The sequence below is a fragment of the Hyaena hyaena genome, unplaced genomic scaffold, assembly GCF_003009895.1.
Source record: "Hyaena hyaena isolate Hyena2069 unplaced genomic scaffold, ASM300989v1 scaffold_93, whole genome shotgun sequence".
Lineage (NCBI taxonomy): Eukaryota > Metazoa > Chordata > Mammalia > Carnivora > Hyaenidae > Hyaena > Hyaena hyaena.
The window spans coordinates 1086047-1113785 of NW_024080724.1; the positions used below are offsets into that span (position 1 = coordinate 1086047).

A 27739-nucleotide genomic window follows, 5' to 3' on the forward strand; every position below is an offset into this window, starting at 1 on the left:
CCGGAGGCCAGCAGGTCACAGACTTCTGGAGAGCCCTATTTAAAAATAAAAGAAAAAAACACGATAGAAATGAAAAACTGGCTTGGTAATTTCCCATACACCCTCACTGGCCACATGTCATAGGTCAAATGGACACTTTACAAAGTGAATGCCCAAGAATGAATGACCTTCAAAGGCCCCTTAGGAGAAGTCCCAAATTAGTGCTGCAGTCTCACCTGCCATTCCTGTATTCTTACCCGTCCATTTGAATCTAAAGGAACTCAGCAGGTGCCAACCTCAGACCCCTGCTGGTCATGACCCTCCCTCCTTCCCCCATTCCTCTTCTAAACCCAACTTTATTTCTCAATTGGGATTGGCAGCATGTGCAGCTCAAATATTTTCTTTTCTGGTAGACACCCCCAATCCTTCTAGATGGATGCCACCTTTCTAGTCTCTTTATTATGCTCACACTTACCGGAGCTCTAGTTGCAGGTACTAGTCAAGTATCACTCCTGAGTCTGACTTCTCTTCCCTACTAGTTACTGTGAACATCCAACAGCTAGCTTGTCTCCATCCCAGCCCTCTCCTCTCCCTTTTGTCCAGCCAGGGAGCCTGGCACAGCCTAAGTGCTTGGTAGATACTGGAAAAATTCTACAAACTTAAAGAGGCAGGAAAACTATCATCCAAAGTTAGTGTTTGATATTTGGCAATATATACAAAACCTGGGTACAGAAGAAATTGCTTTATGATGTATCAAAGATTTGCCAAATGGCAAAGGCATTGTGGCTGAAAATAAATAGAGTGCCTGTTAAACCAGAAATCAAATTCAATTTTTTGGAATTTCCTTTGCAAAAAGCAAACTCCACTTTAAAGCCTAGGGACTTCAATTTTAAAGACACAATTTGGGAGTACCATTGACACTATGTAACTTTTTCTTCATTTTCAAATTAGATTCCAACCTTTAACACTAATTCTATGCATAAAAACTTTACTCATACCAGCAGCTTATAGTTTAAGATTTACTAAAAGAATCCTCAAATCTAGCACTACAAAACACATCGCCGACAAAGTCAAATTATCTATTAAATGGTTGAGCCATTGAACACACAGACAGCTGAACATCTACCCCTCCCCCAAATCCCTTTAGGATCTTTAAGAATAGAGAAAATTTCCATCTTCTGGAAGAGTGGAGTTGACCTTGGGCAGTGCCCACCCGCTTCCCTGCCAAGGCTTTTCACATGTCATTCCTCTTTAGCACGCCTGTCTTGATAACAAACCATACTCTGTTCACTTGTCAGTCAAACCCTACATGTTTTGGCCTTGATGCAAAGCTCATTTTTTTCTTCAGACCTCCCTGTCAATGAGGGTCACAGACCATCAGTGCTACAAGAGACTTCAGAAGCCATTTGGTCACACCCCTTCAATTTTACAGGCTGGGAGGTGATCCAGAGGTCAACACAAGGTTACAGAGGAAATCAGTGGCAGAGGCAGTGTTAGAATTAGGATCTCTCAGAACCCCAGAGTAAGGCTGTTCCTTTATACTTTTTTTTCCCCTTAACTCATCTATTATTTGAATCTAACATTTGTATTGGCTTTCAGAGGCTCCGGAACACTGAATTTCAAACGTTGTTTTAAAAAGTCTAGGGGCTCTTGGGTGGCGCAATTGGTTGTGTCTGACTTCAGCTCAGGTCATGATCTTGCGGTTCATGGGTTTGGGCCCCCCATTGGGCTCTGCTGACAGCTCAGAGCCTGGACTCTGCTTCAGATTCTCCATCTCTCTCTCTCTCTCTGCCCCTCCTCTGCTCATGCTCTGTCTCTCAAAAATAAACAAATGATTTAAAAAACAAAAAACAAACTAGTCTACCACCAGGGTAGCTGGGTGGCTCAGTTGGGTAAGTAGCTGACTTTGGCTCAGGTCATAATATCATGGTTCATGAGTTTGAGCCCTGCATCCGGCTCTCCGCTCCGGGTGCAGAGCCCACTTAGGATCCTATCTCCCTCTCTCCGACCCTCCAGCCACTCACATGTGTGGCTCTCTCTCTCGCAAAAATAAGCAATCATTTATAAACAAACAAATAATAAAGTCTACTCCCACAGTTAGAGAAATGAAAATAGATTTAAGTGTTCAAAGATCCTATGCACTTGTGCATTTCCTCAACAACCACTAACACATAAAAATGCCAGAGAAACCAGTTCTGTAGTGTTTCAACATGAGCTTACAATTAAAGTCTAATTTAAAAATGTAAGCATACAACTAGACTTTACCAAAGAGGAACGTGTTTATTTCACTTAAATTCTTAAAAAATACTTTTTTGGCAGTTGACACATAAAATGTCCTAATGTAAAAAAATTTCATTGAAAAGAAAAGCATGAAAAAACAGACCCAAAATGTTAAGATTTTATTTACAAAGCTTCTTTGTTGTACAGAAAGTAAAAATGCTGTTACAGTCTCGGTGTAACTGGTAGCCACAGACGGTTGACTCACCAATCACAGCTATCCACGCTACAGCAAGAGTCTTACACGAAAACCTAACAAACGCTTACAATTTTGTTGGGGTGATGTCCCCAAGCTTGGTGGTGAATTTCCAAGAGGGACTAAATGGAGGAAGGTGGAATGTCACAGGAACTATTCTTTGGCTCTTTGGGTGGGTGGGTGTCCTGGGGTTTGTATCACAGCTACCTTTTTTTTTTTTTTTAAACAGCTACCAAATCCATGTGAGCAGTCCAACCAATACTGAACAGTTCTGTTTTTGCAAGTTATTTGGGATCTTAATCATCTTCTCCTTCATCGTCTGTTTCTCTCTTCCTCTTTTCACCTTTCCCACTTTCTTCCTCCTCTGCACAATAACAGAAATTCACTTTGAGACAATGGGAAAGGCATTTGTTTAAGTTACTGCTAACAGAGGTAACAACAATAAACTTCTGATGGCTGGGAGTTGAAAAAAATGTTAAGACCAACCAAACTGGTAGGTTGCTGATTTTAAAAAGAGCAAAATGCACAGCAGCATCTCAAATGACAGCAAAGTTTTTTCAATTTTAAGCTGCTGTCTAAAAGCGGACTCAAACTGTAGCTAGTTAATATTAACTCAAAACATATTTCTTACAATTTTTAGGTATTTGAGCCAAAAATACCTGTACATCATCCTGGTTTTTCCAACTGGTAAAAATTCATGGCTAGGTCAATAAAATTACCTAATTTGCATTATGTTTCATGAAGCTCCTTGAAGGCAGGTACTGGGCCCCAATTATTATATTCAGTGTAAATTTGGTCCAGTACCTGGCACAGAGAGCAGACACTGAGAAAGTCTGAACCAATGGAAAGCAGAGCAGATAATCTAGTGCTCTGAAACCTACACAGGTTGAGAATCTATACTCTCAATGAGTAATAAACAGATGTTTCACTCAAAGTTTTGGCTGTGGGAGGGAAAAGGAATTAACAGTAATAAAATTAGAAGGGTGCTATTTATACATGCTGCAAAAAATATGATCCAGTTAGATAGACGTTTTTTTAAAGAAAGAATTCCAAAACCAGAAATCTCATGTCTGGCAGTAACCCAAATGCTGGGGTCTATAAACACACCTGAAGTGTGGGACTGAGGGCAGCCTCCTGCCCGTAGACAGGCATTATTAATCACCGCACAGCAGGAGGTCTGCGCCAGCACAGGCTCACTGACAGGACTATGTAAGAGCCTAGGAAGACCACGAGGGCAAAGGGAATTTTATTTTGTTCTCTGTAGTTTTTAAATTCTAAATTAATGGACATTTCCCCATGACTTTTAACTTAGGAGGACCAAAGTACATGCATTAGACCCACCTTCATCTTCATCTTCATCCTCATCATCTTCATCGTCATCAACTTCTCCATCATGTCCAAATTCTTCCTCCTAAAGAACAGTAAGTAGCAACCACTATTAGGCTGATTTGCCAAGCTGAGATGTCCAGAGAAAAACATAATTTGCCAATAAATATAAAAATTCACCAAGGAGAAAAATCTTTAATTGAGACCAGTTCATTTCTCTTAATAAACTTGAATTAAAATTTTCTTTAAAAACTGCTTTTCAGAAGGAAGCATTTGCCAGATATGTCTTTTAATATACTATTTATAATGGAGAATCTGAGAAATGATTAAGAAGTTTTTTATTTTTTTAATGTTTATTCTTTTTCTTTTGTAGAGACAGTACAAGGAGGGGCAGAGACAGAGGGAGACACAGAATTAGAAGCAGGCTCCAGGGTCTGAGCCCGACATGGGGCTCAAGCCCACGAACTGTGAGATCATGACCTGAGCTGAAGTCAGATGCTTAACCGACTGAGCTACTCAGGCGCCCCTAAAATTTTTAAATTTTAGAACAGGTTTGGACAAAACTCTGTATTCCTGTCCTTATAAAAAGCTTCTTTTAGGAACATAATTTCATTAAACACCTATGATATTACATAAATGTTCAGCCTTACTTTTTTTGTACTACAAAGGAAAATGCTTTTTGATGACATTTCAGTTTCTTTGCCTGTCTTCACGACCTCCCTTAGGTTTATCAAAGTTAGGTCAGTCCTTTCTCCTGTCCTTCTGTGGCAGACGGCTCCTCAGAGACACTGTATTATTGGGTGTCCCACAAACTAGACTATCTGCTCTTTCAAGGCAGGACCACATTCTTGTTTAACTTTGCAACCCCAAATCTTGAAAACAGCAAGCACAGAATATTTACTGAATTGGGCTCAACATGTAAGAACAAGTTCAGACTTGGTAAACATGCCCTCCTCTCCTTCAACACAACAGAAGGGACAGACAATCCATCAGCTCTTAACATTTTCAGTTTTCTCATCCTACGGAATGAACACTCAACCCATTACTTCCTCCCAATAAGTTTAAGGGTCAAGACTTATCCCGTAGAAGCAAGCATTTTATTAGTACTTACTAAAAGGGGGAACACAAATTAAATCCATCATACTGTTAATAGTCTATTTACAAGTTCACTAATTGCATCAGAAGTCCTTTTCCTTTTCTTTCCTTTTTCTTAAAAACAATACAGGGGCGCCTGGGTGGCTTAGTCGGTTAAGCATCCGACTTTCGCTTAGGTTGTGATCTCGCGGTTCGTGAGTTCGAGCCCCGCGTCAGGCTCTGTGCTGACTGCCAGCTCAGAGCCCGGAGCCTGTTTCAGTCTGTGACTCCCTCTCTCTCTGACCCTCCCCTGCTCACGCTCTCTCTCTCTCTCTCCTAGAAACAAAACATTTAAAAAAAAAATACAAAATAAAATCGCCCACATTTTTAACTACAAATAGGAAACAGAGCAGCAAACATAGTTGCACCAACCTCCCCACTGACTTCATCTTCATCATCTTCCCCTTCTACATCTTCGTCTTCATCTTCATCATCTTCATCATCAAATTCTTCCTCTTCACCATCCTCATCCTCCTCGTCCTCCTCATCTTCTCCTTCTGAAAACAGTCCAAAGGTATTCATTAAATACCCTTGATGGCCCACGAGGCACACCTGCTAAGGTGCTGGGGCACTTCAGGTTGGGCTACAGAACAAATGCTGGGCTACACCGATGTCCAGGAAACCCATGTACCTCGGTGGTCCCCTTTCTCCCAGGCTGCTGCAACTCAGTCCCTTTGTCCATCCCGGTGCCATTATAGCTGGAGACCAGGAGCCCTGGTGGACTAGATGTACGCTACAACAGTTAGTGACACAATGATATGATCTCTGGGATTCGCTTCAAAATAAGGGGGAAGTGGGTAGAGATATGTATGTATAAAATAAGATCAGCCACAAATCGGGGATTGTTGAAGCTCAATGATGGAAACATGAAAGTTCGTTTCAGTATTATTTCTATCTTTTTCTAGGTCTGAAATGTTCCACAGTAAAACGTTAACCTCCTCCCAAAATAAATAAATGAGTTCCTTCTCTGAAGTAAGGGCACCACCATAAAGCCAGCTGCCAGATGAGGAACCAAAGAGACACTCGTAATAACCCGGTGGAGAGAGGGGAAATAAGAGGCAGGCTGAGAGGTACCTGCACCCTCTGTGTCTCTACTCCATTTAGTGCAGGCCTCTAGGCAAGCAGTTCTTACCTCTCCTGGTCCTGAAGCTTGCTGTGCTGTCCTGCTTCCTAGTCTCTGCGTATTCCTCCCTTTCTTCTCTACTTAGGTAACAGATCCAAACCCTTGGGTCTCAGTTAAACATCACTTTTTTAAAATTAATTTTTAAATCATTTATTTCTTTTTGAGAGAGACTATGCAGACAGGAGAGGGCCAGAAAGGGGGAGACAGGATCTGAAGCAGGCTCTGAGCAGTGAGTGCAGAGCCAAATGCGGGGCTCGAACCCTTTAAACCATGAGATAACAATCTAAGCCGAAATCAAGAGTTGGATGCTCAGGGAGTCTGGGTGGCTGAGTTGGTTAAGCATCAGACTCTTGGTTTCAGTTCAGGTCATAATCTCATAGTTCCCGAGTTCAAGTCCTACATCACGCTCTGTGATGACAGCACGGGGCCTACTTGGGATTCTCTGTCTCCCTCTTTCTTTCTGCCCCTCCCATGCTCGCTATCTCTCTAAAATGAATGAATGAATGAATGAATGAATGAATGAGGGAGTTGGGCACACAACCGACTGAGCCACCCAGGTACCCCTAAACATCACTTCTTCAAGATAGACTCACCAGACCTCCTAATCCCAGCTCACATGCTCCCATATAAGCAGCTGATGCTTCTCGATTATCTCATGCTTTACTCCACTTGTGATTATTTAACACTTTTTCTCTTCTCAGTAGACAGTAAGCACAAAGAGGACAGGAACCATATCTGATTTTTACCTTCAAAACTATATACCTCCATGCCTGGCACCTAGGAAATGCCCAAATTTGTTGCCTGACTGATACTCCTTCTCAGGAGCTGCTCTCCACCCTCCAAGTAATTTTCTTACATGCTCCGGCACAGAGGGCCATTCAACCTGTTTAAGGTAAGCTCAATTAAAGAGACAAAAAGGCACACATCGTTTTCAGGAATAACAGAGAACCGCAGTAAAGGGACTAAGTGAATGAACATTTGGAACCAAGGGAGATGTCCCTATTCTGTGTCCGCTTTACCAACCGACATCCCATCCTGTATTACCTTGTCTCGAAGCTGTCATAAAACTGCAGAAGTGCTACCAGAGTACTACACCACCAATTTGCACCCAGGCTGCCTGACAAATTTCTTCCTCTACTTTTTTTGACCATTTCTTTTTGTGGATTTTTATTTTTAAAGAAAAAGACATTTAATATAATGCTTCGAATACAACACCACAGATTCCAGCAACCTCAGGAATTCTAGGAGAGTAAGTTTTCTTCATGCTGACTTACATGAAAATTGATCACCCTGTTTCCTTTGAAGTCGGTGGAGAGACGAGAAACTATCCTGAGTGCCTCAGTGAATCACCATGCAAGGAAAGCACAAGCCCTTCAGGAAAGCAGTTTTATTTACATTTGGATATAACGGACACGTACCTAGTATCTACAAAGTGCTAGGCCTTGTTAATAAAGATAAAAAGATAGTTCCTACCCAGTAAGATCATAATAGCATAGTCGAAGGGGATAAAAACAGCAGAGAGTGACAAGTTATGAAAGAAAAAAAGGAGGGATGCTTTAGCATGCAAAGGAACCTAACCTAGCTCCGGACATCAGGAAGTACAATCTGCAAGTGCTGACAGAGCGGAGTTTGTAAGGATTAAGTCAGACAGTAACCAAGAAAGGGGAATAACTAGAACAGGCAGGGAGACATGAGATGATGGTCCTTTTAGTAAAGGGTAAACCACAATTACTTCAATATGTTAGGGCATGGTCTATGATCTCTCCAAATTCAAGGCTAACTAGCTAACAAACCATTTTTATTTTGAATCATTTGAAGGTTTCAATGTCCCAAGAGCTTCTTAAAATTCAACAGAAGTCCTAATTCCAAATTAAGGGAATGCCTATACACATACATATTATTTTTCTCAATACCAAGAACATTCTGGAGCTTTTATCATGACCTTTCAAAGGCAGAAATTCGGTTCACTGGATGTTATGGCCACTCACCTTCATCCTCCTCTTCTTCATCTACACCATCCACCTCGGCATCTGAGTCAGGGGCTTCCCGATCCTCTCGGTCATAGCCATCCAGGTAGGTCAACTGAGGCAGGAGCTTGAAGACACTCTCTCGGTAGTCATTCAGGTTAGTAACCTCACAGTTAAACAGATCCAGGCTTTTCAGATATTCCAATTTTTTCTGAAGAAAAGGATCAAAAAACATACTTTCTAAACCAAAGGAACATAAGCAACAAAACCCATCTCCCAAAGAGGTAAAATTCTAGGCTCTGTATTCAGTTAGCTGCTACCAACTCAGCTTTATACTCAGGAAAAAATTTCAAGTCCTTTGCAACCTTTATCATAGGTCACTAGATTTTTGCTTCTACAATCTACCTTATCTACCTTCTCAGAGATTGGGTCTTTTTCTGGCAGCATTACTAGTTTTAAGAAAAACAAATTTGAAAAAGTATCTTTTAAACTGGATCTTTTTCCACAGTATGAGACTAATCACAGTTTTAATAAATTTGGTTCAAAACTAAGTTTTTAACATCCAAGTAATCCAATGGTCAGTAGAACTTGCTGGATATCAAGCCTAGTCTTCAAAGCTCTGGGGTGACAGGGATGGGAAAATCAACTCAATCTTAAGGCAGCTGAGATTTCTATTCAAAGACACAGATGTGAAACACTAGAGAATGGAATAAACCACGAAGTGTAGTGATACAGTTTTTCTCCAGGAAGGGGGGAGGTAGTACAGGCTGGGGGAAAGGAGGGGGCACTAAGAGTTGAAACTTCAGGAGAGGAAAATTATTCTTTTTTAATTTTGGGGGGAAAGATCGATGCTATTACCAGACCTTTCTGATGTAAAATTCTTCTGATTTTACCAAACCCTGAAATTCAGTTGCAAAACCTCATTTGTTTAGAACTTTGGTTTCGTCTTCTATCTAAAACACAAAATAGTTGAGATCTAAGAGCTTGGGCCAAGGAAAGTGCTCGGAGTAGCCAAAGTGGGTAAGAAACTGTCCGTGTATTTTACTCAGAGATTCATTTATTATACTGTGTACTAGTATTTCTATCCCAGCTCTACTAAGTTGTGACCCAAGGTAAAGGAAGACATTGGGAGGGCAGAGGTAGTATACTAACGGCAAGTAAGGAGAGCAGCAGGAAGTACAGCAGAGCCTCTTAGGAGGAGAAGAGGGGCAAGTGCTTAAAAAGCAAACACAAAACATGAAGCAGTATGTAACCTGGAGCCCTCTACAATACGGCCAATAAGCCTGCAGGGCACATGACACATAGCTTCATAAATGTCACTTTTAATGGTTCTGTATCAGGAGAAAAAGCTTGGTATTCTCTGAGAAAGTAGTACTATCACAAAAAAAATTAAGAGGATCTCTGCATGAAGTTGAGTTGCAAAATATAAACATCGTCTAAAGGCTGGGAAAACTATTTCAACATTTACAAGGACCTGGGAAGAAATGCAGATGAAAAAAACCCTTGTCTTCAGGAGGTGAGGTATCTGAGTAATTCTGGAGAATTACAAAAGGACTTAAAAATCTTTGCCCTAAAGCAGGCCTTGGAAAAGGCAACTGGCCCATCCTGGTCCACTGCCTGTTTCTGTAAAATATGTTTCATTGTAACTCGGCCACTTCACTTGTTTATGTATTACGTATGGCTTCTTTTGTGCTAGAATCATGGCAAAGCTGAGTAGCTGCAGCAGAGACCATATAGCCTCTGAGGCCCAACAGGTCTACTATCTGGCCCTGTCGAGAAAAGGGTGCCTGACCCTTGTACTTACAGAATCTTCCTCTTCCTAGTCAAGGAAGAGGTTCCCACACTTGTTTTATTTTCACTGTGCAGCCCTTGGGAAGAGAAAGCCAGGCAGGGAACACAGAGCAGGGTTACGGCAACAGGCAAATGCACTCCTCAAAATACCAAGGTACAATGATCCAAGAGTTTATGGATCAAATAATGTGCTTATGTAAGTTAGTCCCCTGAGGTCGTAAGAAAGCTGTCCCCAGACCTCCTAATGATAGGGAGAGCTGCTTTTATGTTGAATAGCTTTCAGATTAGGTTCCCCACTGAGTGGACCCTGACCTCCAGGTAGGACTTCTTGCCGAAGAGGGAAAATATGTAGAAATACAGCCCCAGACAACTAGCTGGCACACTGGAAAACTCTTCTTGTCACAAAAAAAGGTTGACTCTATACCAGCTAAGATATAACCACAAGTACATTTAGGCAGCTTTCCCAAAGTCTAAAAATTCTTTACTCAAGGGAAGAGCCATTTACTTCTCAAAAATTATACCCAGGGAACAGATGCACAAAAAAGCATACAACCCTTGATCTTTAATGTTCTATAGTGCCTCAGGCCCTTTCGCTAATTCCATCTACAATCACAGGAGACAGGCCTCCAAGGCTCACCTATTACTGAAACTCCATGTATCTGTGAGGTTTTTGGCTACTTACGGACCCATTATGAATAATTCAAATATGCCAAACAGTATACTAGAAAACGAAGTGAAATCAAATAACAACAAAATTCCAAGTATTTGTAGTACTCTAGAATTGTTTAAAATATTAAAATTGCGCTTTAAGGCCCAAAATATACTACCCACAGATTATTCAGGACCCCAATGTAAATGTGTAAATATTGCTAAAAAAACAAAACAAAACCAAAACCAAAAACCCCCAAAATCAGAATGCTACCATACCAGAAATTTGGCCTAAAACTAAAAGGCTAGCCATAATAAACATTAAACATTTTATTAACAATAATTTTGCTTGCCTTCTTAGAATTTAGAAAGGCTTTGGGGGATGGTTTGGATGGCCCAGGTCTCTTAAAAAAGGTGTCCAAGGAAGTTTGAATTGATGCCTTCTTTGTCTCTCGATTAATGTCCCTGTAGCAAGCAGAGGCATTCACAATCATTGCATTGACTGTAAGAACTGGGCTCAAAGTAGACGGTGTTCAAAATGTACGTGGTTAATGAGGATGAGGATGGTGTTTTTCCCATTGAAGAAAACTTTCAGAAGACAAAATGGACCCAACATTCCCCCCCCCTTCACCTTCTCCTACACCTTTATTTTATTCCAAGATATAACTTCAGGAGAACTACCTAGCACCCGCCAGAGATCTGAACAAGTTTAGGAGAATGGTGGGAGCCCAGGCGTTTCCAGATGGCCCTGGGTATGCAGCACTGTGGCTCTGTCACTGGCTAGCTAAGTGTGACTCTGGACAAGGGATTCGGACTCTCCCAAGCCTCAGCTTCCTCATAAGTAAACTGAGGGCCATGTTATTTCTATTCTATTTATAGAAATGTTTTTTTGAGGGTTACTAATGAAACAACACATGTAAAGCACCTACTACAGTGTATGATACTTAGCAGATCCTCTAAAAATGGTAAATACAACTATGATTATTTCTCATTCTTCACGGTCCTGGGGGACTGAGATTTTCACAACCACAAAGGGCCCTTATTCATCAACGACCAGGTCAGAACGCCCAAGAAAACAACTCCCATGCAAGGTTTGCTTCTGCTCTGTCTCTTGTGTGCTATGACACCAACAAAAGCTTCTGGTAAAACATCAAAGAGGACTCCGGTTGGCACAAGAATTAGGCAACAGCTGGTCATCCAACATGAGGGTACTGTGGCACTCTGTTCTAGAAAAAAGGGGTTCTTATGCTCACAGTGACCGTGAATCGATAGGCCTAGCATTGACACATAAACAACAAAGGCTTAGATGTAGCCTGTCAATTGGGAGACACCAGCATTTAATTTAGTGCTCCTGTTGGAATTCCCAGTTTAAAGTCAATTTGGGTATAAAATAAATTTGTACATAAAAAGAACAGGTCCCAAGGGCAGTGGAAAGAATGGAAGAGTTGGATTTGAATCCCTAGTTTGCTATTTATCTGTGACCACTGAGTAATTATTTAAACTCTCTAAACTTGGTTTCCTCATCTCTAAGAGGGGGACAGCTGTTCTCTTTTCTCTGGGTTGTAGGAGGACACACTGGGAAAATGTTAGTGTCCTTGAATACAGCAAAATTCAGTAAATGTTTGCTTAAACATTGGAGATGGGGATTGGTTTGGAGGAAAAGAATGGAACCAGTAAAAAGGAAGGAGCCCAAGTACCTGGATGTATCTATAACAGAAAAAGGGGACAAAATTCATGAAACAAAGCTGAGAAACAGGCTCCTAACATTTGAGAGAATATGAGCTATACATGGTCCACTTAATGAAACATAAAAAATAAAGGGACTCAATAAAAGGCAACTTAGCTTACATTGGAGTAGACCCTTAATTATTGATTAGGAGGGAAAAGATGCTATAATTCTAGCAGGAAATCCTTTGTTAAAAGAAGTCACAATTTAACTCTACCTTCCTTTTCTTGAAATACCAACAGAGCATTCTGTACAAGCGATGTGAAACCCAAATATTTTCATGTATTGTGACATCAAAACAGATAGAGATCATGGAGAAAGATGCTTTATATCCTCTTGGGTTCTGCTCTTCCAGATCTTGAGACACCTCCTATCTGCTTACATAAACTTCTCCACATTAATGTTTTCAAGGTAAGTCAAAGGGAAGGAAACGCTAACTTTATGTATATGCAAAAACAGTAAGAAGCCATTATGATTCTTTGGGTAGTATGAAACAAGTTGGGAGTTCCATTAGCCTTATTAAAATGGAATTCTATATGCCAAATTTATGGAAATCAGTCACTTAACAATGTTAAATTCATAGAAATTTCCAGGTGGCAGCCAAACAGAATAGCTTGGGAGGCTGCCCCATACCTTGCATTAACCTCTCTCCAGCTCTTTTTTTGGCCTACAACCTACCACTGGACCCCCATTAGTATAGCTTCCCAACTTACAAAGCAGAGTTAAGTGCATTACCTTGTTTTAATCTCAGAACTGCTAAAGGAAGGTAACGTAGAGATTATTATCCTCCCTGCTTCATAAATGAGGAAACTGAGGCCCAGGGAGAAGAAACAATTTGCCCAAGGTCACACAGCAAGCCTATAACCCAAACGGCACTTAAACTTAACTTTTCATAGCTTATCCCAGTACGTAAGACTGAGGAGGATTTGGGGGTTCCCATGCAAAACTTTAGGCAATAACAATCCAGCTGGGGCACAAGATCAGTTAGAAGACCTAAAACTTACTGGAGCTGTCCTTGGACTGTTCCATCTACAATTCAGATATGCCACCCAGTATGAACGGCTTTTTCTATAAAAATGTGACAGTATAGAATAGCCTGGCCAGTTTGGGGAAAAAAGATTAAGATAAATGTTTAAGGCTATGGTCAATATATGAAACTTAAAAAGGACAAAAAAGAAAAGAATTCCCCTTTGAAGGACACCAGCACAGTATCAGGTAGGGAGAGCAAAGCCACAAAACATGTAACTAGAAAGGCCTAGTTACTAACTAGATCTTTAAAACTTCTATAGAAAATATTATCATATGAACCACCACTTTCTTGATCAATTACTATTTCCAAACACTTCCCTCCCTATAAAGAAATATGAAAATGAAAATGACCAATAAGTCCTGGTTTCCAAATTCTCACATACTTACCAAAGGTTCCAAGGTGCTGATATCTTTCAGCTTATTTCCACTTAAGTTTAGATGTGTGAGATTTGGAAGTTTTTCTGCTAACATGTCCAGACCTCCAAAGATTCTATTGTCACTGAGCTCAAGCTGCAAGAGAATATACAATATACACACAAATACACACAGAGAAACTCTTATTAAGTAGCAAATACTGTTTTTAAATTCTTATCAAGATCAAATAATCTGTTTCTATTAGGGCATGTTTGTTCGCTCTATGTGATTAAACCAGATAAGCAGTCTGCAGATTCCAAGAACATTTCAGAGGAGGAGGAGAAACAGGATGGATAAGAAGAGTTGTGTAAGGAGCTAAGAGTTCCTTAACCAGTTGCTAATTATAACAGTTTGCTCAAGATCTGGCCCCTAACATCAGTGAATCCATTTTCTAACCTCAAAAGTGGGTCAAAGCAAATTAGAATTCTTTGAGAAGTTGCAATACTCTATACCTGCCAGGATGGGTAAATGGTCTGTGCATTCTAAGCAGCTTCTTCTGCGTGCCAAGCAAAGCTCACTATGCCCACTTGAAACCTAATTTGGTCTGCAGAGTTCTGACACATTGTAGGATTCCATACCTGGAAGCCACCAGGGAATGTTGCTCTGAAGGCTCAGGGTAGGCCCCAAAACAAGCCCTTCAAGAAGCTCCATGACCTCAGAAAAGTGAGTGGAGCAACAGCTTCAGGGTTGCCGAAACCAACTCCCCAGAGGCCACTTCTAGCATAAAGCCGGCACTAGCCTTTATAAGAACCTACTCTTATTTCTTAGCTGCAGGTCAAGTAGCACAGCAAGCGGTGTGCCAATGAAGGAAAGAGCCTTCACCAAGGAATCAGAATCTGAAGTGAAAGAAATTGGAGCCTGGAAAAGTTAGACAGTTGAGAGCATTTAATTCAAACTCTTCATTTTGTAGATGAGAAAACTCAGGCTATACAACTGGTCTCAATTCTCTATTTTAAGTGCCAACAACAATGGTAACTGCATCTAACTCTTACACAGTACTTAAGTGCCGGGCAATGTTTGAAACACTAGAGATACATGAACTCATTTGCTTTTACAATAAGCCTATGGGGTAGGTGGAATTATTACCCGCATTTACAGGTGAGGAAAAAGAAACTATAGAGACAACCCTATAACTTGGCCAAGATCACAAAGCAGTTATGGTGGTGATGGAGGATTCTGAAGCCAGGCAGGCTAGCTTCAGAAGAATTTGCCTTTTCCACTTTGTTACATATAAAGAATAGCATGAAAACTTCATGTAATTTGGTCTTTGGCATGCAATGAAATAAACTACATGATGCGGAACAGAGAAGTTTTAAAAACCTAAATATTTGTTGAAAGAATGAATTTAAAAGACAAGCCTGCAACTTAGGTGTTATTAAATATTTCAGAAGAGGAAAATGCAATATTTCAAAACATTTTTTCGTTCCCATGGGATATTCCAGTCAAATTATATAGTCATGGTCTAGATTTAAAAATACAAGTCTATAATCAACAAAGACTCAAGTGTTAGCTTTGAGATTTTAGTAAATCAAAACAATAACAGAGGCCACTTCTCTTGGTTGGTTGGAATATCACATATTATGTAATGTTTGTATCCTTTCAACATGACTATCTTAGGGAGCAGAGAAACAAGGCAATCTGCCAAAACATTTAGTGACATGTTTATTTTGAAATGAAATCAATGTGTACATTTAGGAATCCTGTGACATTTATACAACAAAATTTCTTTCAGAAACTGTTTCATGTTAAAAAATAATCTGTGCTCTAGGACAGAAAGAAAATAAAGTCTGTATCAGTTGTAAGAACATCTTATCTGCCTGTAAGTTTGAGTTGTAAATCTCTCCATTCCTCCCTAACTCTGCAAGGAAGTGATTAACAAGACTTCAGAAGGACTTGATAAAGCCTATATAGGTAGTCACTGATTCAGTTCTCTTCTGAGTAAGTCTGACAGCACACAGACCATAGTACGTCAGGAAAATGTACCAGGATGCTAGGAAAACAGAACACAAAATACACACTAGAATCATATTGCATCAAGTTTATGTAGATACACGCCAGAAAGCCATCAGTTGTCAACAGGTGAATCAGAGCTCCCAATGTCACCAATAACCCATGTCCAGTAAAGTAGATGCTTAGCAGAAGGAACAACTAGCCAATTTAAATGTAACAGGATTATTCTTTCTGTAGGATGCTAAGTTACCTAAAACTTCTGAGGACTGCCTGAGCACTTATTACCTAAGGCAAATAAGTAAAAAACATTTCTGGTTTTTAATTCACGTACTTAACCCAAAACAAGCTCCTCTCAGGACTCAAACAGGCTAGAGGAACAGCCTATCTGCATTTTGCCTAAATCTGATTACAGATTCTATGTGTACTTTTAGATGAAAGTTCTGCTTACACTGCCTAATAAAGTGAACAGAGAACAGTGGAAAATTCTGCAATATTTACATGACCACATATCTTTTATTATACAATATAAAAGGCATGGTTTAGGAAATAGGAGATACGGGTTCTAGTTTTGGCTCTAGTACAAACCTCTTTTGTAGATGGCTTTAGGCCAATTACTATACCTTTTTGGGTCTATTGCTATCCTTACAAATAATGAACTAGACTAAAAGAGCAAAGTTTCTTCCAGTTTTGACATTCTGGAGCTCTGTGACAGGTACTTGGACAAGGACATGAGAAAACATTTTCCTTGAGGGTTTTTTTTTTAAATTGGTAGGGCTGGGGGGTGGGAAGCAGTGATTGGCTTATAATTAGACCAACAAAGTATGAACAGTGAACCATCAGTTAGGATAGGGAGATACAGTAGCTTCATTATAGTGAATTCTTGCAGTCACAACACATTTTATTATTTAATGGGTTTTTTTGTTTGTTTGTTTGTTTTGAAGGAGAGAGAAAAAGAGTGTGCATGTGCTCGTGCAAGCAAGGCACACACACAGAGAGGGAAAGAGGGAATCCCCCAACCAGGCTCGGCACTGTCAGCACTGAGCCCAATGTGGGGCTTGAGCCTATGAACTGTGAGATCATGACCTGAGCCAAAATAAAGGGTCAGATGCTTAACCAATTAAGCCACACAGGTGCCCCTAATCACATTTTAAACTTTGTTTCTCATTAAGAATACGTAATGGTCTTGAATTATCACAGACTACAAATCTGAAGTCTTTACTGAAACTCACCCTTAATCAACAAGCATAAAACATGAAGGGTGAGAGGCACCTGTGGTTCCTAAACGAGAGCATCCATACACAGCTAACATTATATCAACAAATTTATAGCAATTAGTAACTTATTCACAAAATAATTATTCTTCATCACTATTTATTGATCATGCAACATGTACTATTTCCAAACATCACAGCAATTCCATAAGGTCAGGTGGTAGCACCAGTTAACAGGTGAGGAAATTGAGCCTTAGATTAAGTAACTTGCAGAAGATTACCCATCAGGGAAATGATAGAGCTGGAGTTCAATCCCAAATATGCCCAGTTCCAAAGGTCATGTGCTTTCTGCTACAGTAAATGCTTCCTCACAAGTAAAATCATATATATTTCCTTTCTCAGAATGTTCTCTCTTTTACTGCTAAAGAAAAAGGGACTTACCTTTTTCAATTTAGGTAGTTTGGGAAGATTTGAAACTGAAATCAAGCCTACATTTATTAAACTGAGGAACTCTAAGTTCACAAATTCAGCTGTTAAGCCCTCAATTTTCCCATCATTTGATTTGCAATTGTCCAGAACAAGTTCTCGAACCTGTGAATGACAAAGGGAAAAAAAGAAAAAAGAAAAAAAAAGCTTTCAAAAACATACATAAAATAAAGAAGCAAAAACTACAACCACAAACACCCAGCAAAAACACCCACATACAGGGGCAACCTCCATTTAGACCGAGATCACAGTTATAAATAAATGAAAAACGATTAAGCCTTTAGTAACAATATACTAATAGATACCAAGGATGGAATGTTACACCATGGTATAAATAAAGATTTAAGTGCTTGACTTTCAGAGAGAGAAACTACAGTTCTTAAGATACAAGAGAAGAAACTGTATCTACCTCATTCCTTTTCCCAAGATTCCTTTTCTCCTTTGTGGATCCTGAAATTCAGAATTCCAATCCCTAAGAGTATCACATCTGAAGATTTTAGTTTATTTTAAGTAAGCTCTAAGCCCAAAGTGGGGCTCGAGCTCACAACCTCATGATCAAGGGTCGCATACTCTGACTGAGCCAGCCAGGTGCCCCATGATTTTAAATGCTGATCAACTAATAAAGAGCCTGTGAATAACTACCATGATAATCCCTATTCCATTTCTGCTCTGTAGCTGACTCTGAAACTTGCAACTCTTAACATGTTTTGGTCAATTTACAGTGATGCAAATTAGAATTAACGGCAAAGTAACGGCCAAAGGCATTCTTGCAGTGAATCTACCATGTTTGATAGCAGTAATCAAGCAAGCTATATGGAAGGAAGATGCTCATAGTTCTAAAATGAGAATATGAGCTAGTAAGGTCTTCATCCTCCAGTGTAAAATCCAAGGATAGTACTCTGGTAATTGCTATCATTTACAGAGAACTTACTCATTATTTTTGCATCACAACACCCTCCCCCATATACAGAGAAGGAAACAGATTTAGAGTCGTGATACCCACAACACACCACAACTTCTCCCTACCCGGTGGTCTACTTCCTCCTCACAAGCCCTGGTTTCAGTTAGGATGCATGCAGGCCTATTACACCTTTAAGTCTTTCTTTCCTTCACTCCACATTTCTTCACACATCTCTGCCATTTCCCCAGCTTTTTTAAGGAAAATAAGCATTTCTGAAAACTTAAGGTGTCAAATGAGAGAGAGGTGGGCTCTACAAACAGATGCCTGAGGTCATATCCTGGTTCTACCACTTACAGGCTTTGTGATCTCAGACACTCACTTAACTTCTCTGTGCCTCAAGCTCTTCATCTGCAAAGTAGAGATAACAGTACCCACCGCATGGGAGCTGCAGAGGAATAGCACCTGGAACGTACTAAATGCTAAAAAAGTAATCTCTGGGGAAAGGGAGTAGGGGTATGACAGGGACCTACCTCGGCTGTTTGTTCATATATGTACTGAGCTTTTTATAAGCATGTATTTTTGTCTTTTTTTTAAAGTAAAATCAACAAATCATAAAAATAGTCAACTGTAATTGCCCACACACCTAACACAGAACTACAACTAAAATGTTCTCACTTGGTTTGGGGGATTTTCTATGACTCTATCTGACAGAAGATCCAAATTATACAGAATGACACTTACATGCCAAAAGCCAAGTAAAGGGGAATTAGCAGTAGTCATATTGCCTCCCAGGTCACTGTGTGAAACCACCTCTTGGATATTTCTTTCAACTATAAGATTCTACCCTAACTAGGGTCATCAAAAACTACCATGAAGATTCAAATGTGAATTAAAACATGTTTGCTGAACCAAACAGCAGAACAGGAATCAAGAGGAAGGAACTGGGAGGAAAAAAAAATGTTAAAGGTTCAAATCTGCATGTTTAGTTGCTGGGTATGGAAGATGATGGAGGGGAGTTGAGGTTCTGGCTTACAGAAATGGGAGCCATGCAGCTAGATGTAAATAAGCAGGAACAGCTTTCTGAGGGGTGGATGTAATGAATACCAGGACGGCTACTGAGTTTAAGGTTCCCTTGGGAATGTGGTCTGGCGTGGAGGTAGGTGGTCAGTACTGTATTTGGAGTCATCAGGACAGAAACAATAGTGGAAGGATGGAATTCCTGAAAAGAGAACCAAGGACAGAACCCTGAGCATCCTGAAAGAGAGACCCGAGAAAAACTGGGAGTGGTACCAATGGTAAAGTAGTAGTTTCAAACACATGTAAAGGCTTATGAAATAAGGCATGAGAAGTTATTGAAAAAAGGACTGAAAACTTAGAAAACAATTTAAATGCCCATCAACAAGGGACTTATTCCTAGGATACACTGTGGGATGAAAAATGGGCACAAGGGGTGCGGGGGTATTGTCATTTATGTAATAGACCACACATTCACTTTCTTATATGTACAGAAACTCTCAGGAAGAGAAAGTGAGTGGCTGGGAGACCTTGCTCTCTAAACTTACTTAGCATTTCAATGATGGTGTTAATTTATTAAAGAATAAAGATTTTAAAAGTCATTGCTAGACTTCAAGTTTCATGATGGGTAGGGTGATGTCTGTTTTAGTTACCACTATATCTCAGTATGAGAAAGAGCTTTCACAACTGTTAAATGAGGAAAACTGGTTGCAGGCTTGTCAGAGTACTATATCAGGATTTGTGTCAGGATTGTAGGGGACTGAGCAGATGATACAAAAGAAAACTTGGATATAATAAAGAGAACCTCTTTCTGATCACAAGCATAATCACATCAATGCAAGGAATATTTGTCAGTATTAATATTTTGGTATATAAGTTCAGTCTTCCTTTGTATATTTCAAATATAGTAAGATAAAACTCATTACTCAGCATAACAACTCAATATTTTTAAATGGCTAAAAACATTAAAGTATATGGATGTACCACAAATTACTTTACAATCCTGTTGAATATACTTCTAATTTTCCCTATCATAATAATGGCAAAATATCTTCAGTAAAATTTCTTTTGTAATTAGGATTCTCTTCTCACAATCTATTGCTAGATAAAAGAATATAGACGTTTGAGTCTCTGTTACTGAGTTGAGTTCCTTACTTAAAATGGCAACCAACCTGTTAAGCACTTTTTTAAGTATTTAAACATATATCCAGAATGTGATCTTTCTGTACATATGAAAATTTTAGGTATTTGCATTTACTTATCTTTTGCTTGAGGATACTGTTTTTAAGCTAAGTGAGAAAAAATAACCCAAAAGCATGGACAAAAAACAGACACGCCATAAAAAACACAGATCATCACATTTAAAAAGTTGATGTTCAACCACAACACTAAGAACTGCATATTAAAAATGAGATAGATCATTCTATCTTGTTGGAGGCAGGAAGCGCTTCCTATGGAGAAGGCCAGGATGGATACAGGTGTAGGGGAGCTTGTAAGCAGGAGAGCAGGAAGTTCAGGGAAAGCACACCTGAGACCTTTAATTTTCTCTATGAGAAGAAGGTAACAATTTACTGAGGTGAGTAGGACAGAGGATTGTATGGCTCAACAGAGAAGGCATACCCCTTGACCTTTCCAGGAAGATGTAGTAAAGCATGCTATCCACCAGAACAGAGAGGCACAGTAGGAGGACCAGCCACTGAGGAATGGAACAGAGCGGGAATCACTGAGGAAAGCAGAGGCCACAGGTGGGTTCCACTTGGGACTGTGCCTAAGGATGACCGGTCTGGAAAGCCAACCCTCAGCAGCTTTCTTCCAGCCTGTTTAAAGCTCTAAACAGTAGCATGGTAAAAGGTATCTGCTCTCAGGCATGGGGCCAGCAGCATTTGAGAAAACTAAGCCTCCCCTACAGCCCTACACCTTGCTGACTATGAAGGGATCCTGACTCACCTGCAAGGAAGATAACAACTGGGGAAGAGAGGGAGTTGGGGATAGATAATCCTGTGGCCTCTCAATCTAGGTTCAGAATAAATGAGGGATTCTAATCAAGAAAAAAAAAAAAGGTCCCAGCTTCTCCTTTTGATGTTCCAAATCCTCCCAGAGCTTCTATCTAAGGAAGGAAGGTTGGGCAGGCACTCGTATATTTGTGTGTACAAGTCAGAAGGAGCTGTTTGGTCCAAGATAAAGTTAACTGGCCTTCTGCTTGAAGATAGGTGGACTTTTAAGGCCAATTCACTCGTCATCCACCATTTTCTAATTAAACTAGATTCTTTCTTCAAACATGAATTCAGTATAAACACTTAACTGAAAGTAATCCATATTATTTCCTATTTAACTCTTGTTTTAGTTTTCTGCAACTATCAGAAAAACTACTGTTTTCTAGTACTTTTTCACTGAAAAACCTGAACTATACTATAGCCATGTTATGGCAATTAGTGCTAGGGGTCAGAGAAAGTCCAGCAATTTTCCTTTCACCGTCTCCAACTTGCTCTCACTTCCCACTCTCCTGGCTACTCAAACAAAACAACACAACACAGAACCTACCTGGTTTAAATTGCTTGAGTGATCTTCTCTAATTATAACAGGAGGGGTAAAGGTATGGACGAATTATAGAGTTATCAATTCATTTAATTAGAAAACTAATACATGGTTATTGCAGTAAGTAAAAGAATCCAAAAATGTAGAAAAAGTAACTTCTGCCATTCTTCTGAGTTAACCAATGTTCAAACCTTCTACCTTACCATTATTTTAAAATGTTTTCAACACGACAGTGGAACAAATTTGTATTAGCGGTACTCAATTGTGTTTAGGTGACAGGACTGTCAACATGAAAGAAGGAAAACTCATATCCTATTGGTGGGTAGGTAAAGGAAGGAACCATTATAGACAGCCATTTGACAGAAGACTGAAATCCTCATTACAAGAAGTTCATTTCAGTACTATTTAAAGGGGCAAAAACCCTTCTAACCACCCCATAAATTATGATCTATGCAGACATTAACAATAAGACTGTAAGTTAACAGCGACAGAGAGATAAAGAAGTTTACTCTATTTATGTAAGAAGATAATATACACATTAACAGAATTTTATTTTGGAAGAAAATAAACACTCTGGTAGACTATACACCAGAATGTCTAGATGATAAAAATCTCACACATGCCCATCCCATTTTTGTTTATCTATATCTAGTATTTTTGGCTTATCTGTACCTAATTTTTTCTTCAATTTAGATACAATACTTATAACATGAAAAAAACCATAGTTGCATAGCAACTAATCAGAAGATCCCATTGTGCTCAAAATTACATTAGTAGACACAAGATAGTAAAAGTTGGGGAAAAATCTTTTAAAGGCATAAAAGTGGGGAAAACGGAAATGCATCTCTTAAGGAAAGACTACTCTCATGATGGGTGGGAAGTGCTTCGTCTTCGCACACCCCCCACCGGAGTCCCCCACGGCATCCACTGTGAACCACGGACCTGCCGGGCTTTCTAACTTTGAACGGAAAACTCAAACAGCTAACTAACATCAAGGCTAACTGTCCCTAGATGCATAGTTAATGAGGTGCTGGAAAAGAGTGCCATGTTTGGTGTAATGGAAGGATGAAAGCCTCACATAAGGAACACCTATTTTTCCCATTTTGGAACATAACTAAATTACATCTCACTACTGAATGCCAGTGTCCATTTCACATCTGAAAATACTACCAATTTCTCTAGTGTATACAGTATGTTGTAGCACTGCACAATTTGCTCTAAGTGAAGTTAACGGACACTAGAAATATTTTGTATAAAGTATTTCTTATCTTTGGGTATAGTTTTAAATGGTGATCTCTGTTCTTTATGTGGATTAGTTTTAAATGCTATCTTAGCCATTTTGTCCACTAAGAAAATACACCTGATATCAAGAACTCTTTTGGTCTTAGAAAAAAACTGAAGTATACATTTCTTTGCAAGTCCCCTCTTAAAGAAACGTGCATACTTGTTTTACAAGGAATAAGGATATAGTCATAGGGGAACTAAACCTATTATCTTGGTCTCATGTACTCTGGCCAAGGAATACAAGAAGGTAAAAGTGTTACCAGGGACATGTTCAAACCTCCAAAAAAAAAACAAAAACAAAAACAAAAACAAAAAACTCAGAACAAACAAAAAACAAACAAAGCCACACACAAATAAAAGCCCATCTGGTCCAAAGGAAGAAAAAAAAAAAAAGCAACCTCCAAAAAACATTTGTGATTAAACCCTCACCCTCCTCAAAGTCTTACTTCTCACTTGATAATATTAAAGTCAACCACGGGATGCCATGCATGCATTTAAGAGCCTCCTGTCCATATTACATAACATCAAGGGGTGATATGAAGAAAAGGTTCTTTTTCTTTTCCCAAATGACAAGGGCCTACTGGATCCCAGAGGCCAAGCCTACTTACTCTGTAACTGCTGGCCCCACAACAAACCCTAATAGCCATGTGACTGATAAAGGCGTCATCTTCGAACTTTTCATTTGCTTCAAGCATGATTTTGTGCAAAACACTAACTCTTTGAGAATTTCCTTCAAAATCCACAGCATTTTTTTTTCCTGAAAAGCCTTCAGTTTAAGGTCAAAGCCTTCCTTTCTTAAGAACCTGACTCCTGCTGTCTCTGTCTCCTCCTCAGGTTCCCTAGGGCAGCCTTTTTTTTTTTTTTTTTTTACCTATCCCCCAACCTTGGCAGGCTCCCAGCAAACTCCCAAGGCCCCTGAATTGCACCAGTGCAACAGGCACCACCGGGTTCTGAGGCTTCAGAATGAAAGGGGCTGCTCTTTGTCTAGTTCACCCTGCTTTTCCAGGCCCTGCCGTAATACTGGTACTCAAATATTTATTTAAAAACCAGTGGACTGCTGTAGGGTAGTCCTGTCCAATACACTAGCCACTAATCACCTGCTGCTTTTGAGCTCTTGCGACGGGGATAGTGCCAAGGATAAACTGACTTCTAATTTAATGTTAATGAAACAATCACATGACTCTGACCTGTCTTTGGCAAGAGTGTAAGGCCTAAGTGGATTACTTGAAAAGTTAAAACCTGAACCTATATACATACTATTTCTAAAGAGGAACATACCAGATATCCTATGTGAAAAAAGTCCATATAGTGGGATCATCCCAGCTGTGCTTTCCTGATGGGAGGAACACTGCTCTTCCAGAGTACTTTAACAGCCCTTTAGTTTGCGGACAAAGAATTCAAATTCTAGACTTTAAAGCGGTTTTAAGATCTATGTACATGCTTTTAGAAATTTTGGCTAAATCGAACTACTCCACACTGCACTAACGTGCAGCTACGCAGTAATAACGCAAAGGTATGCAATTAACAACTCAAAAAGGGAACACAACTCTTCAAGTTTTAGGGTGCGAGGAGGCTCAACCGTTCATCACACTAGCACGTGGCCGACACAAAATGTCTGACTGTGGACGGAAGGGACGGCTCTGGTCAAACCTCAACCTTAAAACCCGGGGTGCCAAGCTGAGACGCCCATCCCCCTCAGGTCCTGTGGGGACGCACGGGACGCCGTTCGGGGCGACCCACCCGGTACCCCACTTGTGGTGACACCAGGCGAACCCTGGTTTATAAATTTCCACAAGTTAGCAACTTATTACCCACAGCTACCTGACTCCACGACGCGCGCCCATCGCTCGAATGGGGCGGGGTGGGAGGACTTCCCCAGAGCCAGAGAACGCCACTCACCGGAGGCCCCGGTCTGGCGGAGACGCGGCCACACCGCGCGGGCGCGGGGGAACATGGCCCCGCGCCCGACCGCCGCGAGGGCAGGGGTGGAGAAGAAAGATGCGATTCTCAAAGGCCCGCTCGCCGCTCACGCGGCCGCAGCGGCGAGTGTCGGCCTCCCCGGAGCACGTGCGGGGAGACCGCCGGGACCGCGAACCCAACGGAGGCCCGCCCGTAGCCCTGCTGCCTAGCCCGGGCGGAGGCGGCCGTCTGACGTTGCCCTTTTAAGAACGGGGGAGGGGAACGGCAGCGCGCCCGACAGGAGTCGAGCCGGAGGAGTCGGCGGCGGCCGGAGCGCGCGGCTCCCGCCAGTGCGAGCCGAGCCCCAGCGAGGCGGGCGCAAAGCAAACCACGGGGCTGGGCCCGGGAGCGGCGGCCCGAACCCACAGGCCGGTTTACGCGGCGGAGGGAGATGGGCGCCCGCCAACATGGCGCTGCGTCGGACCGTGGCGCGCCCCGGCTGGCGCGAGGAGCCGCAGCCCGCCCACACCGAGGGGCCAGACTCCGGGCAGGGGCCCCGGGCTCCGCCACCGCGGTGCGGAGGGAAGGCGAAGCCGTCGCCACCGCCACTACGGCTGGCCTGGGCCGAACGGGGTGCGTCCCGGGAGGCCGGGAGTCGGGAAGGCCCGGAGGACGAAAGGAGAGAGAGAAACGGGGGAGAAAGTTTTATTTTTAGGCTTGAAAAATGGCGGGAACCGCGTCCTTTTTTCAAACTTGGCCTCGGGAGGGGCGGCGGTTGCGCCACCTCCGCTGCCCGGCTCGCCCCTCCCCCGCTCCGCGCGCGCCAGGCCGCGCCCGCCCAAGCCCCCCGGCGCGCTCGGGGGCTCCTTGCCCCCCTCGGAGGCCCGACAGCCCCCCTCCTCACCCCCACGGCCCCGGCCCTCAGCCCGGCCGGCGCCAACCGCGAGGCCTGACCGGAGAAGGCCCCGCCCCGCCCGAGCCCCTTCCCAGGCCGTCCCGGGGCGCGCGGAGCCAGCCCCGGCTGGCCGCGCGGCTCCTCGGCAGGCCCGGCCTCCGCCCGGCCGCGCATCCCGGGAGGCTGCAAACATGGCTCCCAGCGTTACACAACCCCCTCCTCCCTCCCTCGCCGCCGGCCACACGCACACGCGCTCCTCCGAGAAAGGACCCCGGCGGGCGAGGAGCTCAAAGTTTGCTTTCCCCCACCCCATTGCCTTCACCAGACGGCCGCGGGGGCCCGCGGACGCCAAAGAGTTAATCCCCGCGCGCTCGCTCCCCCCTCCACGCCCGCCCGCCAGCCCGCCCGCCTTCCCTGTCCGAGCCCGCGAGCTGCGCCCTTCTCCGAGCCGGGGCCGGCGAACCCGCGGCCCGGGCCCCGCAGGTGGCCACCATTACATGCAAGTCATCGGGGGGGAGAGGGCGCTCGACGGGGGCTCTGCTTACAGCTGCCGGAGTCCGGTTCCTCAGCTCCAGGTGGATCCTCCTCTTCATGTCCATGTTTCCCTCTTCCCCCCTCTTCAAACTTAACTTTCCGCGGCGGGGGCGGAGGGGGGAGAGGCGTCCCGGCCTGCACAGCGAGGGCCGTCGGAAGGGGTCTGCTGGCGGCAGAGGCCGGCGGCGCGGTCCCAGGCGGCGGGCGGCGTGCGGGCAGGCGAGCGGAGCCCCCGGAGCCAAGTTACTCACGGGAGCGGAGAGAAACCATGGAGGGAAAAGGGGGCTGGAGCGCAGCGCTGGTCTCACTACCGCCGCCCCCGGCCGCGGCCCCGCACTGCACTTAAACCGGCGACGCGGCGCGGGCGGCTGCTCGGCTCGGCTCGACTCGGCCCGGCGCGGCGCTGCTCGGCTCGGCGGCCGCCGCTGCACCAAGGACAGGGCGGGGAGACGCGCGGCGGGAGGGGCGGAGGCCGGGGGGGAAAGGCGCAGCCCGGGGGACTGGAGCGACTTCCTCCCTCCCTCCGACTGCACGTGGGGTGGCTGATGTAAGACCTTCCTCGGGGGCTTCCCCGCCCGCAGCCGAGTGAGCCCCCCGGGGCCCCAGCTTGTCGCGCCGAGAGGCGGGTCTCCGACCCGCGCTTGGACGTTTGCCCGGAGGGCTTCGGGGAGACTGTACAGTCGGGCTGCGGGGGTTCTTTAAAGCCAGGTGGGTCCTCGGAGGCCCCACCAGGCCAGCCCGACGCCCGCGAAGTCGGGAGACGTGAAGGAAGCACGGATAGGGGTTTTCGGGTTTGCCTTCCTCTTCCTCACACGGTGCGAAGCTAACAGCGCGAACCCCGCTCCCCTTGGCCTGGGGCGGGGGCGGGGGAGAGCAGTGCTGCGGGGACCCCCGTCCGGGGGCGGAATTGCGGCCGGCCCGCGTCTCACCGCGCGGCACCAGGCGGAGTTGGCCGTCCGGGCCTGCGGGCACCGAGGAGCCCCGGCGCCCGCCAGAGCCACAGAGGGACCGAGTGTCCCCAAGTTTCGGAGAATCTCCCTGGGTTTTCTAACACTTAAACCTGGGCTAGCGAGGCAGCAATTAGCATTTCTAATGTCTCGGAGTTTTAACGAAGTTTTCCTGCAGACTTTCATCTTATTTATTCCTCAGGGCACCCCTGCGAGGTGTGTAAATTCTCGATGGGCTGCGTTTTGGCGAAGCTTGGCAGGTAGCCTTTGTAATGGTCCGGCTCAGACAGCACCCTGAGAGCCAGGGTTAGAGCACTAAGTTTGTTTTGCAGGCCTCTGGGGAGTCACTTCAGGGTGTATTAAACTTAAAATAAGTAAATATACCATGTGTCAAATCAGATACGATCTTAATAGACGAGATTGCCAACCTATGAAAGAGAAAAACGCACAGTTCCATGCATTAACCTAAGGTT

General features: G+C 43.1%; 1 protein-coding gene across 3 annotated transcripts; it reads right to left on the reverse strand.

Annotated features, from left to right (window-relative positions):
* Positions 1 to 26713, reverse strand: ANP32B (acidic nuclear phosphoprotein 32 family member B). 3 transcript variants are annotated; one of them, XM_039234800.1, is made up of 7 exons: positions 26331 to 26713; positions 17213 to 17362; positions 13584 to 13706; positions 8024 to 8213; positions 5285 to 5409; positions 3794 to 3863; positions 1 to 35 (listed from the first exon to the last, which is right to left on the reverse strand). In XM_039234800.1, exons 1-7 carry the CDS (start codon positions 26382 to 26384, stop codon positions 16 to 18), a joined length of 732 nt encoding a protein of 243 aa, XP_039090731.1. In that variant the 5' UTR covers positions 26385 to 26713; the 3' UTR covers positions 1 to 15. The 3 variants fall into 3 exon arrangements, with proteins under 3 accessions (XP_039090731.1, XP_039090729.1, XP_039090730.1); XM_039234798.1 differs by lacking the exon at positions 1 to 35 and adding an exon at positions 2362 to 2837; XM_039234799.1 differs by lacking the exon at positions 1 to 35 and adding an exon at positions 2362 to 2816 and having other exon boundaries at positions 26331 to 26712.
* Positions 26714 to 27739: the final 1026 nt, after the last annotated feature.

Excerpts from the sequence above, each read along its gene's own strand:
- ANP32B (XM_039234798.1), bottom strand. The coding sequence starts at position 26,384 with ATGGACATGAAGAGGAGGATCCACCTGGAGCTGAGGAACCGGACTCCG. Across the intron at positions 17,363-26,330 it reads GGAACCGGACTCCGGCAGCT|GTTCGAGAACTTGTTCTGGA; the intron begins GTAAGCAGAGCC and ends TGTCATTCACAG. Across the intron at positions 2,838-3,793 it reads GGATGAAGATGAAGATGAAG|TGAATTTCTGTTATTGTGCA; the intron begins GTGGGTCTAATG and ends ATTGTCTCAAAG.